The 13,790-nt window shown below is 61.5% G+C and overlaps 3 protein-coding genes across 4 annotated transcripts in view; 2 read left to right on the forward strand and 1 right to left on the reverse strand.

The window, feature by feature from the left end:
* Nucleotides 1–4,779, forward strand: part of SLC38A10 (solute carrier family 38 member 10) — a gene marked incomplete at its 5' end in the record, with an annotated part of 36,786 nt that extends 32,007 nt beyond the window's left edge. Inside the window, 2 exons of the mRNA XM_082492351.1 lie at nt 2,603–2,782; nt 3,110–4,779. Coding sequence (XP_082348477.1) covers nt 2,603–2,782; nt 3,110–4,278 — 1,349 coding nt within the window. The 3' untranslated portion in view covers nt 4,279–4,779. The remainder of the gene's footprint in view (nt 1–2,602; nt 2,783–3,109) is intronic.
* A 54-nt stretch (nt 4,780–4,833) lies between these two features.
* On the reverse strand, nt 4,834–7,570 carry NDUFAF8 (NADH:ubiquinone oxidoreductase complex assembly factor 8). The gene is made up of 4 exons (XM_082492066.1): nt 7,449–7,570; nt 7,248–7,358; nt 6,511–7,165; nt 4,834–6,418 (listed from the first exon to the last, which is right to left on the reverse strand). The coding sequence occupies exons 1-3, from the start codon at nt 7,527–7,529 to the stop codon at nt 7,145–7,147; spliced, it is 213 nt and encodes a 70-aa protein (XP_082348192.1). The 5' UTR covers nt 7,530–7,570; the 3' UTR covers nt 4,834–6,418; nt 6,511–7,144.
* A 438-nt stretch (nt 7,571–8,008) lies between these two features.
* Nucleotides 8,009–13,226, forward strand: TEPSIN (TEPSIN adaptor related protein complex 4 accessory protein). Of its 2 annotated transcripts, XM_082492352.1 has the most exons (13): nt 8,009–8,069; nt 8,270–8,342; nt 8,529–8,620; nt 8,764–8,857; nt 9,031–9,098; nt 9,231–9,309; nt 9,762–9,833; nt 10,389–10,595; nt 10,715–10,889; nt 11,212–11,325; nt 11,551–11,629; nt 11,795–11,929; nt 12,234–13,226. In XM_082492352.1, the coding sequence occupies exons 1-13, from the start codon at nt 8,028–8,030 to the stop codon at nt 12,711–12,713; spliced, it is 1,710 nt and encodes a 569-aa protein (XP_082348478.1). In that variant the 5' UTR covers nt 8,009–8,027; the 3' UTR covers nt 12,714–13,226. The 2 variants fall into 2 exon arrangements, with proteins under 2 accessions (XP_082348478.1, XP_082348479.1); XM_082492353.1 differs by lacking the exon at nt 11,212–11,325.
* The last annotated feature ends 564 nt before the right edge of the window (nt 13,227–13,790 follow it).

A 13,790-nucleotide genomic window follows, 5' to 3' on the forward strand; every position in this document is an offset into this window, starting at 1 on the left:
GACGTCTGCCTCGCGAGAGGGATTGGAACCCAAATTTGGTCTTGCAGCCGGTGGGTGTGGGGTCTCGTGGCTCTCTGCCTTCATTCTGGTCTGGAGGTGACGAGTGTTTGGTCCGATGAGCGACGGCAGCAGGCAGGCTCTGCCCCTGCGGAGTGTATCGCCCTCTTTGGTGGTCACAGCTTGGTTTTCTAATTAATTTATTTCTGTTCTGCACTGCAATGGGACTTTAAAAAGCGAGTGTAAAAAGCTCGTGGTGGGTAAAGGACTATGAGGACTCTTCACGTTTCAAGGAGGATGAAGGGACCTGACTTTCTGTGGGTTTTTCCATCTCAGTCTGTGTGGGACTTGCCGGGGATGCTGTCCCATGAGGATGGCACCAAAAGGTGCTCTGGGCTTGTTGTCCTCCTCTGCTCTGAGCTGAGCGTCGTACCCGGAGGCTGGGAGAGGGTGGAAAGGGTGAAAAGGCGCCGTGGGAGCAAGGCGGAGGGTGCGCAGCTCTGGGGATGCTCTCTGCGGAGGGCTGCCTCGCTGGGGCCGTCGCTGAGTGCTCCGGCCGTAGCTGCCCTGGGCCCTGTGAACTCAGATACTTTCATTTTATAATTGTTTAAGATGTTTTTTATGAAGAGTGCCTGTTAAAACCCAGCCAGAGCGTTGGCTGAGGCCTGCTTTCCCCGAGATCAAAGGATGGGCCGGGGGTTAGCGTCACCTTTTGTTTGTGTGGAAGAGGTGTGCTGCACAAACACAGGCGTTACATGTGTTTGCAGAGCTCTCCATGAGAAACGCTTTGATTTGGCATTAAACCTTTGCCTGCTGCGGTTCAACCCAAACATTCCCATGCCGAGCTGGGACCTGGCAAGCTCGGAGAGCGAGATAGTAGAAATGACTTCTGTTTTCATTGTTTATTCTGAGCAAAGTGCGAAAAATAAACAGATCTCGAGAAGTCAATTGCTCTCTTGAAAGGAGCGAATTCCCCCTCGCAGCCCAGCTTGCTGCACGCGGAGTGGAAGGGGAATTCCAGGGGCCCTCGGCTAATCGCGCCATAATGTGAACTGGAAATATTTCTCTGTAATCACCTTGTGGGTGATTAGTGGGACAGGGGGAGGCGGTGCGTGCTGGGGAAGGATTAACCTGGACAGCATCCCTTTTTAATTTAAATGGCATTTTACAGGCTATTAATTTTGACATTGTTTCCTTTGGGGCATAATAGTCTAGAAGCACCTCGAGTTTCAGAGGAACGCTGCTTGTTGGTGTGGGAGGGAAGCCACACACAGGTTCATACTCTCCAGATACGGTACGATACGTCTGGGTGTCCGTCCAGGCGGAGAAAAGGCAGCAGCATTTCCATGCAGACCTGGGACTCATAGTTTGGGCGTGACGTGTCGCTTACAGCGAGTGAATCAACATGAGTCACTTCTGCTTGCCCTGAAGTGCACTCCTCTGTTTGGTATGACTCCGTGGCTACAAAGGGCCGGTGGGCAGGGATTTCCTCCTCTTCCGTGGTGCGGGGAGCTCGGTTTTATTGCGGTGCCGGCTCGGCTCAGCGGGCGGTGGGACTGCCTTTCTGCGCCGCTGTGGTTTCAACCTGCCTGACCACCCGCGCTGCTGCGTGCGAGAGTCCTCAGCCGTTAAACCCTTGGTTGCTGCTCGAGATCCCACCCTTTCACCATGCTCAAAGCCAAAATCTTTGGCAGGATTGTTCAGAGGGTGTTTTCCTGCTGTGGGCCAGGCTGGACGTTCACCTGGCTAAGCCGGGGGAAGAGACAACAGTAGCCTCTCATCACTCTGGCCGTAACCCAGGACCTGCCCCCTAAAAAGACACAGCTCAGCATCTGTACCTGATGTGTTGGGTCAGTGTTTCCGTGTCGGTTTATCCCACCGTGCAGGTAGTTCCCCTCTGAGGGCAGCTCCTGGTGCCGTCCCTTAGCTGACTTCTTCCAGTTCCTCTTGAGATAGCTCATTTGCTGTTTCTGGTCTTTCTGGGCTTGGTTTAGCTGGGATGAAGTCTTTGCAGTGCGTTCAGAGAGATGATCTGTGTTTGGGAAGCCTGGCTGATCTCGAGGGCCGAGCTGCAGCAGCGCTGGGGCTTCCCTGGGCACCACAGGCAGCTTTAAGAGCAGCTCATCTCACTCAGGCAGCCGAGCCCCTCGCTTCACCGACTGCTGCCAGCCCTGGCCTCTTCCAGCTCCTGTGCCAAGCAGCCGCCTCGTCCTTCCCTGCGCTGGGACCCCAGCAGACCTGCTCCCCTGTACCTCTTCCTCGTGGTTCTTCTGCCTGAGCAGTTAATGACGAGAGCTTGGTTTTGATCCCTCCACCCAAATCTTCTTGGGGGGTCGGTGTCCTGTGTGCTAGCGAGCTGCTAGTCTGGGCTTTTGGCTGCCGTCCTCGGTGGAGGTACGCCGGAGCGGTGCTGCCGTGATCGCCGTCAGCGCCAGCAGCAGAGCTGAGCCGCGTCCTTCCCTCCCTCCTGGCGAACGGGCAGTGTTTGCAGAGTGGGACCTTCCTGCCGAGGAAAGCCCCTGCAGCCCCTCCAGTGCTGAGAGATGATTAGTGAATGGTTTGGGTCATGGATTTTTTTTTTCTTATTATTTTTTCCCTTTTCTAGAAGCAGGGCAGGCGAAACTGCTTGATCATGCTATGCTGCTGCAGGTGATCAAAGAACAGCAGGTACAGCATAAGCAGCTACTTGACCAGCAGGCAAAACTGTTGGCTGTAATTGAAGAGCAGCACAAGGAGATCCACCAGCAAAGGCAGGAGGAGGGAGGAGAGGAGAAGCCAAAGCAAGGTAAGGACATCGCCAAAGAGCGTGACCCCTCCACGGGCTGATCACTGCTCAAAGCAGTTTTAAAATCGGCCTGGGAGAGATCCGAGTCCCTTTGGCACATGGCAGACGCCACTCTGCAAAAGCCATTCCTCTGTCTGACCCTGACCCCCGAGGTGGGGATCCCCGGCCCCTGACCGCGAGGATAACGCTCTCCCCCACAGCTGTCCTTGTTTTCCCGTGTGGCCGTTGGTGTGATCTCTCCTCCTGTCCCCTGCTGTGCAGAACGGGGTGGCGGGAGAAGGGAATCTTATAAGAAAAAGCTTTCACATGTCGGTTTTTGTTCTGCAGCGGAAACGCAGCAGGAGCCCGCTGTGCCTCTCTCCAAGAGCAGGGAGGACGAGGGCCCTGGAAGTAAGCAAGAAGCTGCTGCGAAGCCGCTCAGCAAAGAGCTGTTGGAGCACCCCGCGCAGGGCCCGGGCAGGCAGCCTGCTGACTCCGTGGAGCAGCGCAGGGGCACTGCAGGAAAGCTGGAAGAGGCTGGGCACAGGCGGGAGATTCCTGGGGTTCCTCCCAAGGAGTGGAAGGTACCGCCACAGGAGAATGACAGACCTGTTAAAAATCCTGTGGAGAACCAGGATCCCCTTCATGGGGATGCCCAACACATTCCAGCAGTCAGAAACCACCTAGAAAAGAAGCCCTTGGCGGAGGATTTAGGAGGAGATCGTGAAGCCAAAGCTGGAAGAGACATCCATGAGAAGAAGAATTCCCTGAAAGCTGTGGAAGTAGCTACAGCTCCCATCCAAAGAGAACAGCTGGGGGCTGCCAAAGTTCAGGGAGTAGCAGGAAAGAGTCTGGAAAGAGACTCAGGAACAGACCTTAAAGCCAAAGCACTGAGTCAGGTGGAGCCCAAAAACCTGGCAGTTGCACTGGACTCCTCCAGTAAAAGGAACGTGGCAGAGAGTGAGCAGCACCTACGGGAGCATCAGAGAGCTGCAGAGACAGAGGGAGGTGAGGGTGCTGGCAGACGGCAGCAGGCCTCGCAGAGGGACCCGGCTGGCAGAGGGGAGGTAAAGGAAGAAGCTCCTCGGGAGAACGTGGTGGACATGGCCCAGGACCCACAGGGAGGTCTGCGGAGCAAGCAGAGGCATGGGGATGGAGGTCTCTCAAATGATGCTGAGAAGAAACCAGGCCCTGAGGATGGTCCTGCCCAAAAGCCTGAGAAAGGAGCGGCTGCCCAGGGGGACCAGAAGCTGGACCATGATGTCAAACCAAACCGGGACCTGAAACTGCAGGCGGACTTGGACCTTCGCCGGAGGAGACGAGACCTGCTGCCTCCTGAGGAGGAAGAGGAGGCTGCACAGGGGGCGGGGGTCTTCATTGGCCTGAACCCCCTTCCAGATGTGAAAGTAAACGACCTCCGGAGCGCTCTAGAGACACGATTAAACCAAGTTGTGGAGGGGGCTCAGCAGGTGGTCCACAGCCGGCAGATCAAGCAGATGACGCAGGCGGACGTGTGAGCAGGGTGGTCGTGCTCGGTGGGTGGCTGTGGGTGTTGGCCACAGGCATGAGGCTGAGGAGCTCCGCAGGGAAGGTTCAAGTTAACCAGCTGGTTTTTTGGCCACCGTTGCACAGGCAGTGGTTGGTCTAAGCCAGCAGCACTTTGCTGGACGCAGTGCTTGCACCCAGGGGATCCCCTTGGACCTGCAAGCACTGTTCAGGGCACCATGGGCTTCTCAAGTCTCTGCGACCATAGCCCTGCAGGTGGCCAAGGAGATGGCAACCGTGAAAGAAAAGCTCCCGCTGTCCTCTGGCTTTCAGAGGTTGCCATCTACCTTGGCTCCTTGCCAGGCCAGCTTTCAAGGACCTTTTTCAACATCTCCTTCATATCAAATTGCCTGCTCCATCCGGCCCTCGACTCCCCTTTCAGAACCGAGGTGGTCCTCCGTGAGGTTCCCCTGCCTGCTTGGGAAGGCTTCCCTGGTGCCTGCCTTGGGTGCCTTCACCCAGGCTCTGCGGGGCTTCGGGGCAGAGGTCTGGGGCTGCGGGAGGAGGGGAACCGGGGCTCACACACCTCGGGAAAGGCTTTATTCGGGAGAAGCATCAAGTCGCAAGTTGAGGACCAGCTTAGCCAATTGCTTTGGTGTTTCTCTTGAAATGGGAGCTGTTAGTCTTGCATGTTTAGGAGATAGTTGTGGTTTAGGAACCTAGTTTAGTAGAAACGCTGCCTTAAACGGGCACAACTGCTGCTGTTGTGCTGCCTCTACTCCCAGGGATTTAATTGGTTGGCCATACACTAGCAATAACTCGGAGCTTTGCTCTCACCACCCTCCCCAGATGCTCAACTCTCGTCTGTGCTCTCAAGCTCGACTTCTCCTGTCCAAAGTGCATTATGAAGCTCAACCCGGGGCTGCAGACTGCCCCCTCCCCCAAACCAGCTTGATTTTTCTGCAAGAGGTGACTAATTTGAGAACAAAAGACGTGGCTTAAAAGGGCGGACTGGGGGGGCTTGGCCCAAGCATACCTACCTCTTCTCTCTGTAACGCGGTGGAGCGTGTTTGTTTTGTGCGTTCTTCCCAGCCCCCCTCTGTGCTGTGTTTTACATCCATAGATGTCAGTACTCCGCCCCTGGAAATGTATTTTATGAGCGAGGAAGGGAAGAGCTTCTATGAGAGCCCTGGTTTGTTTCAGGCTCCCAGACAGTGATTCATCCTTTTGTTTTTTGGTTGGGGTTTTATTTTGTTTTGTTTTTACATCCTGACTTGCGAATGTAAGAAATCAAATCCCAAAGCTCTCACTAGAATGGCTGAAATTTCCCAGCCTGGAGTCTACAGACCTCATCACTGTGGTGGTTTTTATATCCGTATCTCGAAGTGTCTTTGGTAAACTGGCCTCGTTGAGTTTGTGTCCGATGGGACCTTGCAGAGCTAGGGACGGGTCGTTATTGGACACGTGGGACTGTCACACCGGTTCTGGTTACTCGGGAACTCTGCTGCCGCCTGCCTGGGACGTGTGCCTGTTGCTTGAAGGATGTCATCTTAATTTCTCATTAAAATGACACAGAGCCACAGGGCAACAGCCACGTATTCAGGCGGTACTTCTTCAGGAGGACCACCCGCGCTACTTCCCCGTGACTGTCATGGCCTTAACCCTCAGGACTGCCCCCACAGTACAAGTGAGCTTCTCCATTCCGCTGTCTTAAAGCACAAGCAATGCGGCCGGGTGTCCTGGAGCTGCTCCGCAGCCATCCCGTGTACGTGTGTGTTGGGGCAGGGATGGCAGCGGGCTCTGGAGCACGGCTCCATGTCTGCAGCAGGGAGACAGGGCCAGGCATTGTCCCCTGCAGCACCAACCAGCCTTTCTAAAGCGAGTGGGAGCTGGAGCAGGAGCTGGAGCTGCCCCTTCTTGCCCTTTGCTGCCTGCCAGGGGCTGTCCCAGGCAGTGAGGGCAGGATGAGGGCAGGATCCAGCCCCGCGGGGTCAGACCTGCCTGTGTTTGTTCGTGTTGAGTTGTCTGTGTGGACGCAAAGGACCAAAGATGCTCCTGACATTCCTCAGCAGCTGGGAACAGCGGGGCCCTGGGCACCCCCAAGCTAGGCTGGAAGCCGACAGGAGCTGTATCACCTCATACTGGGGTGGAGAGACCGGAGGGAAGGCTGAGCTGATCAATAAAATAAGCTGAAGCATTTTGAGCTGAATTCTCTTTTTTTTAAAATTAAAAAAAAAAAAAAAAAAGATATGGGTAAGCCTTACCCAGCCCTGGGCTGTGGCATCTGCCGTGCTCTGTACCCGCCGGGAGCTCCGCTGCGGAAAGAAAAGGGGCTTTTGTTCTTTCTTTGAGATTTGCTCCTCCCTGCTGCCGGGGAAGAGGAGGGGAGGCTGCGATCCTCCCGCTGCCCTCGCACACCCGGCCTGGTTTTGGGGAGGAAAACGCTTAATTTGACATTCAGGGGATTGAGCGACTGCAGCAGCGCTGCTGCCAGAGCCGGAGCGTTCCGAAGGGATGCGGGAATTCCCGCAGGGCCGGTGTCCCTCTCGCCTCCGCTCTTGGGCACCTCGGGCTGCCGTTCCTGCTGCTGCTGCAGGAAATTTGGCCGTTGAGCCAAGTTGGAGCTCGCATGGAGTCGGGAAATGTGGGACCGCGATGGGCGAGCGGCGGGAAGGCCTCCGTGAGGTGTCGGTTGGAGCGCGGCGAGTGTCCCAGGGGTGCGGGGGGGTGTCGGGCCCGCTTGGCCCGCGGCTGCTCGGCCTCCCGGGGCCGGCGGTGACCGCGGTGCCGTCTCCTGCTTTATTCTGTAATTTACGGACAAACCGTGTCGGGTTCGAGAGTTTTTATTTATCCGAAGCGTCTCCAGGCCGGTGAGGGGCTCCGGGGCCGGACCCGCTGTCACTTCGGCGTCGCCTTGGCCTGCAAAGAGCCGCGGGTCAGGCCGGGCCGAGGCCCCCGCGGGCCCGGGCCCGCTCCCCGCCCCGGATGCCCCGGGACCTACCGCCCGGGCGAAGCAGTCCCGCAGCGCCCTGAACTCCTCCAGACAGGCGTCCCGCCGCAGCTCCGCCGTCCCGCCCGCCGCCGCCGCCACGCACCGGCCGTAGGCAGCTGCCTGCGGGGAAACCACAGGGAACCGGAGCGGGGCGCCGGCTCGCCGATCTCCCCCCCCCCCCGCCCCGGCGTCGATCCCCCCCATCCCCACCTGCTCCCCGCAGTCCGCCAGCAGCGCGGGGAAGCGCCGCAACCGCGCCCGCGTCCGCAGCCAGACGCCCCGGCCCGACATCGCCGCCGCCACCACCTACTCCTCACGGCTTGGGCGCCGCCATAGCTGAGCAACCGCGATTGGCCGCCCGCTCTGTTCATCAAAGCGTCGCGCCCTCGCATTGGGTGTCGGCGGACGCCCGCCCCGTCTGGCTCGTCGATAGGTGAAGCGGTGCGCCTATCAAAACGTATAGGATCTCTTATTGGGTGGTGGCTGAAGGTCGTCCCCTCGGCCTTCTCAGGTTGGCCGGGCTGGGCTGCCCACCTCCCGATCCACTACTGATTGGTAGCTCGTCGCTGGCAGCTCTGATTGGCCGAGATGCCAGTTGTTTACTTTCCTTCTCCGCCCTTTTGCCGCCGGCGTCAACCTTGTGAGCCACTTCCGCTCTGAGCTCCGCCCTACCTCGTTGACGACTGGTCGAGCGGCAGCGTTTCGCACTCTCATTGGACAGAATCGTCTTCCGGGAGGCGGAGCCGCGAGGCTGCTTTCGAGCCGGGCAGGGCCGGCGCCGGGATTGTCATGGCGGCGCCGCTGAGAGACCGGTTGAGTTTCCTGAGCCGGGTACGAGCCGGGCCGAGCCGGGCCGGGGAGAGGAGGGAAGGGAAGGGAAATGGGTGGGCGGGCTGGATGGCTGGCTGCCGTGGGGCGTGACGTCACTCCTCCACCCGTGATGTCATCGCTGCACCTTCCCACCTCCCCTGCTGTCAGCCTGGGGCCCCTCGGCCTTGCCTCTCACACTGTCCCTCCTCCTCCTCCTCCAGCTACCGGTGCTGCTGAGGGGAACGGCGGACGACGACGTCCCCTGCCCCGGGTACCTGTTGGAGGAGATTGCCAGTATCCTTCTAGAGGGGCCCGGGGGGGTCCTTGGGGGCCGGGGGGTGCGGGGGGCCCGCGGGGCTGTGCCCGGGGGCGGCTGGACCGGAGGGGTGTGGAGGTTCTGGCAAGCGGGGGGGCTGCGGCTGCCCCCCAGCCCGGCTGCGGTCCCCATGGTGGGAGCAGGATCCCTAACCCCCACCCCAGAGATCTCCCACGAATCGCCCGGCAGCAGCCAGTGCCTGCTGGAGTATCTCCTCAACCGGCTGCAGAGCAGCTCCTGCCACGTCAAGCTGAAGGTAGGGCTGTGGTGGGGAGCAGGGGGGCTGCTGTGGGGCTCCCCCGGCCGTGGAGGAGCCCTGGCGCCGGGGTGATGGGTATTGCTGGGGGCTGTCAGGGCAGCAGAGACTTGGCCTTCTCACCCCAAGCCCCGTGTCTGTAGGTGCTGAAGATCCTGCTGCACACTTGCACCCAGGGCTCCCCCCAGTTCATCCTGCAGCTGAAGAGGAATGCCTGCTTCATCCGGGAGGCAGCAGGTAACGGGGTGAGGAGTGGGGGATCTGGGGCAGGAGGACGGGGAGTGGTCCTGTATGGTGTTGGAGAACCGAGCCTGGCGGCGGGGGCTGCTCCAGAGGCCCAGCACTGGCTGGGGCCAGGGTCCTGCCTCATGCCTGGGAGCAGAGCGCCCTCCCAACCTTGTGCCTTGCAGTGTTCTCTGGGCCCCCAGACCCGCTCCACGGCAACAGCTTGAACCAGAAGGTCCGGGCAGCTGCTCAGGTGAGTGCTGGCCCTGTTCCCCATGTGCCGGGCAGACTGTTTGGGCCCTGCCTCTCAGCATCCACCTCAGAGACCGTCCGGGATGCTCAGTGCTCCCCAGCTCTCTGCCCACTCCCCTGTCTCTCCCGGCAGGACTTGGCCAGCGTTCTCTTTTCAGATGCGCCGCTTCCTCAGCCTGCCACGCTGCCTGCCCGTCCCCTGCCTCCCACGGGTAAGTGCAGATCCCTCATGGCCCTGTCACCTCCCATGGGCCATGCTGCGATGGTCCCTTCAGCTGGAGCTGTGGGTGTGCAGAGGGTCTGCTGGCCAGGGGGGCTGTTGGGGTGAGGGCAGGGTGCCACAGGCCCCAGTAACAGATGCCTGACTGCTGCCCGTGCCTTGCTGCAGGGCCCAGCTCTGCTCACTGGGGATGTCCCCCAGCTCTGGGCAGAGCAAGCTGCAGGGTACTGTGTCAGAGGGAAAAATGTGCTCGTGGGAGCAGAGGGACAGGACAGGTTACCCTTAGCTTCCCTTTGAGGCATTGTCCTGTAAGTGCCCTGCCCTGCACCCCAGCTCCTCCCAGCTGCCCCATGCACTCCCCTGTGCTTCCAAGGTGGGGAGCAGCAGTGGAGGGGGATCCCTAATGCCTGTGCTCCCTCTGAATGTGCCTTGTGCCTCCCCCAGGCATGGGCTCCAGCCCCAGCCCCTGTGGCTCCTTACAAGGATTTGGCTTCAGTAGTGAGAAACGCAGCTCTGGTAAGTTCTGGCAGTGCCCTCGCCTGGTGCTGCCCCTCACCCCACGTGGGTCCCCTGCTCGGTACTGCCCTGCCTGTGTGGGGTGGTTCCCCAGCTCCAGGGGTCCTGCCTGGGGTTAGACCAGGTTCCCAGTGTTCGGAGACATGTAACCTGGTTGCCAGCTCTCTTGGTGGGTGTTTCTCACTCGGGGGGGTGTTTCTGGGTGGCTCAGAGCAGAGTCCGCTGCACCCTTTGCAGCTCTCCCCTTTCCTGAGCCGTCTGAAAGGCGCTGGGGCTGGTGGCACGGCCGTGGGGCTGGCAGGAGGGGGCTCTGCTGGGTCCTTCCCTGCTGGCAGGTGTGACAGGGGGGTGGGAGGCTGTTTTGTGCCCTTTGGCCTGTCCCAGTAGCTCTCAGGTTTTTCCATCTCCAGGCTGTGCCTGGAGCCCGGCTGCCAGGGCCACTCCTCTCTGCCAGCAGGTCCCCGCTGTCCCCTCGGGACTCCCTGCGAGGTGGTGGGTGTCCAGGGGCTGGGCTGAGCTCCCTGGGAAGCCCCTGATGTCCTCACCTTTCCCCAGCTTCGACGGGGGAAGCCCTGCTCAGCACCATTCATCGAGCAGCCGAAGCGGTGGCCCATGCTGTGCTCCCCTCCCCAGAGGGGTCCCGGCCTCGCTGCAGAGAGCTCCACGAGGATGCCTACCAGCCCGTGAGAGCCCCCTCTCCCACCAGGAGCACAGCTGGGGCTGTGAAGCCACCAGCGGTTACCGCAGCGCACAGCACCCGAGGTAGGTCCACCCACCACTGGGCTGGGACGGCCCTTGGCTGCTGGGGGGCCTGGCAGGGGTCCCCACGAGGTACTGGGGCTGGTCTGGGGGTCAGCACCTCACTGCTGCTGTCCCTGCAGTGAGCCACCAGCCGGGGCTGGCTGGGGGCGGCTGGGAGGAGGCGGACAGCGGGCACAGCTCCCAGGACTCCTCACAGGGGAACGGCGAGTTGAGCCGCACCTCGGACTCCTGCAGCAAATCGGGCAGCGACAGCCACTCCGGGGCCAGCCGGGAGCTGACCCAAGGGGCCGAGAGGTGAGAACGGAGCCCTTGGAGGCTTCTCTTTCCCCAAGGGCTTTTCTTCCCCCAGGACCTTCTGAGATGCTTCCCTCATCTCCAGAAATGGTGCCCTCATTTTCCACACCATTAATTTGAGTCCTTTGGTGCTGCTGGGCTGGATTCCTCCTGGGATGTTTGGCCTCCCAGCCCAGGCGGCCCATGGGTGGGCAGAGCCACGGGCAGGGGACTTGATATGGGAGGGAGTCCCTGCCCGCAGGAGGGTGGTGGGGGTCTGTGCTGGGGTGCCAGGAGGGAGCAGGGCTGTCCCCTGTCCCCACTGAGGCATCTCCCCGAGCAGGGTGGACGCTGACAGCCTGGGTGATTGCGTGCGAGAGGTGAGCCTGGTGTCAGCACTGACCCGCGGCGCCAGGGTCTTCCTTACCAGGGAGGAAGCACAGCACTTCGTCAAGGAGTAAGTGCCCAAGGCAGACACTCCCTGGGACTGTGGGTGCTGCGGGGTCAGGCGGGGAGCTCTGCGGGGGCTTCAAGGGGCAGCTTGAGCCCTTTGCACCCCCCTGGCTGTCTTGGCCCGGACCTCTGGGGCCAAAAGGCTGCCAGGCGGGAGGGCTGCTGGCTCCTGGGGCTTGGGGTGCTGCCTGTGGCTGATGTGGCTGTAACTCCTTCCCCTTGGCACCAGGTGCGGGCTGCTGAACTGTGAGGTGGTGCTGGAGCTGCTCAACCGTGCGCTGGAGGACCCCAGCGACAGTGTCCGCATGGTGAGCATGGGGCAGTCCTGGTGTGCCACCGGCATGTGCCCATGGTGCCGCCCACACCAGTGGAAGCACAGGGTGGAGGGACTGGGGGGGAAAAAATGTCACTGAGACGGGGTGTTTTGGTGCCCGTCCTGCCTGCCAGGCTCAGCCACACTCTCCTCCCCGTAGAGATCCATGTGTGCCATCTCCTCCCTCATGTGCTCCGACCTGCTCTCCCTGGACCAGATCTTTGCCGTGACTCGGCAGCACCTGCAGCAGCTCAGCCAAGGCAGCCCCGGCCCCATCGCCAACCGAGCAACAAAGGTGACCCTGGGGACATCCCTGTGTCCTCTCCCTGGGGCAGGGGGCTCCTGGGGACTGGCCTGCCCGTCCTCGGGGACACCCACCTCTTGGGAATGGTTCCGTGCGTGTCCCAGAGGGGTGGGAATTGCCTGCCTTTCCCAGGAGTGGGGAGCCTGGAGGGTGTGATGCTGCCTCCCCAGGAGACAAGGCTGAGCCCTGGGGGGGGACACTGGGCCTGATCCCTAGCACTGGGAAAAGGTGCCAGGGCTGAACCCCCTCCCCAATGCTGCTCTCACTCCTGCCCATCCCACTCTTTTCCTCCCAGATCCTGCGGCAGATCGAGGCTCTCTGCAGAGGCCAGCCCTCCCCGAAGAGTGCACGCCCACACTCAGACCCCTCTGCCCTCACTGTGGGCTCAGCCCCGTGCACTGGGGACCTGCTGACAGACATCCCACCCCTGGCAGACGAGAGCATCCTCACCCCCCTGAGCGCAGCCCAGCTCCCCATGGCCATGCCGGCCCGCAGCGAGGAGCCAGGGGTGGAAGCGGAGACCCACGGGCAGCCTGATGCCATAATACCAGCCTGTCCCTGCGAGCAGGAGGCGGCAAGCAGGCTGGCAGGGGACACGGTGCCCTCCTGCAGCCTGTCCCTCTTTGCTGGCATGGAGCTGGTGGCATGCCCTGGTGCTGTGCTCTGCCCGGACTCTCTGCCGGTAGAGCCGCGGACACTGTCCCAGCCCCAGGACAGGCAGACGGACACAGAGGGCAGCTGGCAGCCATCAGCCTTCGCCTTTCTCAACATGTAGCTGCTGTTGGGCTCCCGGGGGGCTTTGGGGGCTTTGCCCTCCCTCCCTGTGGGGCCTGTAGTGCTATGGCCCCCCGGGGGCTCCTCCATCGCCTTGCGCCAGGCTCAGCATGAATGGGAGCCCCGATCCCCCACGGCACCCCAGGGAATAGCACAGGCAAGGGAAGGGGGGCTGCCAGGGGGCTGCCAAGGGGACACAGGGTGTGAAATGGCTGCAGGGGTCAGGGCTTTAATAAGATGGTAACATCCTTCTCACTGTCTTTTTTGCCAAAAGCAGGGCTGGTGCCCCTCGCTCGGCTGGGCTGCGAGGGGGTGCGGGGGAGCTGGGGCAGAGGTCTGCCGCTGCCCACTGGGGCTGAGCTGGGGGTGGTTTGGGGACTGCGTCATGGCCATGGGGTGCTCCTGGGTGACCCGTTGCCTCCAGCCTCCCCCTGCTTGGCAGCTGTGTGGCTGGGGTGGGAGAAGGCGCCGTCCTAGTGGGGCCGGGACCCACCAATAAACCCTGCACTCGGGTCTGGGAACTTGTGACTTCCTCCTGCGCCGTTGTTGGAACCTGCCCCACAGCTTCCCTCCTGCCCCGCAGCTCTCCATGCCCCAGAGCTGGGCCGTTAATACAGCGCTGCCTGCCCCTATGGGGCAGGCCCCGCCCCTCTCCCCGCCCTCCCAATAACCCCGCCCCTCCTGGCTCCACCTCTCGCCTCTTCCCAATGACTCTCTCCTCCCTAATCCCACCCCCTCCTCCTAGAAGCCCCGCCCCTTGCCCATCCTGGCCCCGCCTCTCACCGCCTCCCAATGACGCTCTCCTCCTTCGACCCCACCCCAGCCCCTCCCTCCCCCGCAGGCTCCGCCCCCTCATCCATCCCCTCTCCCACCCCTTCTACTCCTCAACCTACCACCGCTCTTCTCCTCGCCCCGCCCCTTCCTTCCGATTGGTAACCGTCACGGCCCCGCCCAATGGCTGGGGCGGGGCGGAGCGTGTGGCGGCGGTAGGCTGCGCGCGAGCGGGCGCGGGGCGACCCGAGGGGAGGGGTGGGCACACACGTACCGGGGCCTGTTCCGACGGGGGGATCGGGACGCG

The sequence above is a fragment of the Vanellus vanellus genome (genome assembly GCF_965231255.1).
Source record: "Vanellus vanellus genome assembly, chromosome: 17".
Lineage (NCBI taxonomy): Eukaryota > Metazoa > Chordata > Aves > Charadriiformes > Charadriidae > Vanellus > Vanellus vanellus.